The sequence below is a fragment of the Lepidothrix coronata genome, unplaced genomic scaffold (genome assembly GCF_001604755.1).
Source record: "Lepidothrix coronata isolate B3197 unplaced genomic scaffold, Lepidothrix_coronata-1.0 Scaffold178, whole genome shotgun sequence".
Lineage (NCBI taxonomy): Eukaryota > Metazoa > Chordata > Aves > Passeriformes > Pipridae > Lepidothrix > Lepidothrix coronata.
This window is the reverse complement of record NW_016690358.1, coordinates 2,009,907-2,011,333: the sequence shown is the minus strand read 5'-3', so window position 1 is coordinate 2,011,333 and position 1,427 is coordinate 2,009,907. Positions and strand designations below refer to the sequence as shown.

General features: G+C 63.1%; 1 protein-coding gene across 1 annotated transcript in view; it reads left to right on the top strand.

Moving 5' to 3' along the window:
* Window positions 1–2: 2 nt before the first annotated feature.
* Window positions 3–1,427, top strand: part of LOC108504879 — a gene marked incomplete at its 5' end in the record, with an annotated part of 30,170 nt that continues 28,745 nt past the window's right edge. Inside the window, one exon of the mRNA XM_017830384.1 lies at window positions 3–1,414. Within this exon, the coding sequence (XP_017685873.1) occupies window positions 3–1,414 (1,412 nt within the window). The remainder of the gene's footprint in view (window positions 1,415–1,427) is intronic.

Below are 1,427 nucleotides of genomic sequence, written 5' to 3'. Positions count from 1 at the left end.
AGCGGCGGTGCTGGGCGCTGTGCTGCTGTGGCTGTGCTGGCGGGCGGCGGCGGAGCGGCTCCGCTACTCCATGGCCGAGGAGCTGCCCAGAGGCTCGCTGGTGGGGCCGCTGGCCCGGGACCTGGGGCTCAGCGCCGACGAGCTGCCGGCGCGCAAGCTGCGGGTGGCGTCTGCCGGCAAAAAGCAGCTGAAATACTTCACGGTGAGCGAGACAAACGGGAACCTGTACGTGAGCGAGAGGCTGGACCGGGAGGAGCTGTGCGGCGAGTCGTTGTCCTGCTCCGTCAGCTTCGAGGCGCTGGTGCACAACCCGCTAAATGTTTTCCACGTCGAGGTGTCCATTCTGGACGTGAATGACAACTCTCCGGTCTTCAGAAAGGCTGTTTTGGATATCGAGATCGGTGAATGGACGCTTCCTGGTGCTCGTTTTTCTCTGGAGATGGCCCACGATTCAGACGTGGGCAGCAACTGCCTGCTGACTTACCAGCTCAGCAGCAACCCGTCCTTCTCTCTGGCTTTAAAGGAGAACCCTGACGGAAGCAAGCAGCCGCAGTTAGTGCTGGAGAGAGCCTTGGACCGGGAGAAGCAGAACTCATTTGAGCTGGTGATGACTGCAGTGGATGGCGGGGACCCCGCGAGATCCGGGACTGTTCAAATTCGCGTCAACGTGACGGACTTAAACGACAACCCTCCCGTGTTCAGCAAAAGTATTTACGATGCGCGAGTGGCGGAGAATCTGCCGGCGGGGTCGCTGGTGCTGCAGGTGCGGGCCACGGATGCGGACGCGGGCTCCAATGGGCGGGTCTACTATTCCTTCGGCGACGTTTCGGAAGTCGTCAGAGCGTTATTCACTGTCGACAGCGAGAGCGGCGAGGTCAAGACGGGGGATCCCCTAGACTTCGAGGAGAGGAGCAAGTACAGCTTTGAACTGAAGGCGACGGATGGAGGCGGGCTCACCGGTCACTGTCAAGTGCAGATAGACATCACGGACGAGAACGACAATGCCCCTGAGATCACAGTTCTGTCGCTGTCGAGCCCCGTTTCTGAGGACGCGTCAGTCGGAACCGTGGTGGCCCTTCTGAACGTGAACGACCCGGACTCCGGCGAGAACGGTGAGGTGTCGTGCGAGCTGTCGGGAGAGGCGCCGCTGTCGATCGTGGCGTCGTCGGGCGGCTCCTACAAGGTGGTGACGGCGAGCGCGCTGGACCGCGAGCAGGCGTCCGAGCACCGCGTGACGGTGGTGGCCCGGGATCGGGGCAGCCCGGCGCTATCGAGCGTGGCGGAGCTGATGCTGGAGGTGTCGGACGTGAACGACAACGCGCCGGTGTTCGAGGAGGCGTCGTACAGCGCGTACGTGCGGGAGAACAACCCGGTGGGCGCGCTGGTGTTGCGCGTTGTCGCTCGGGACTTGGACGCGGGCGCGAACG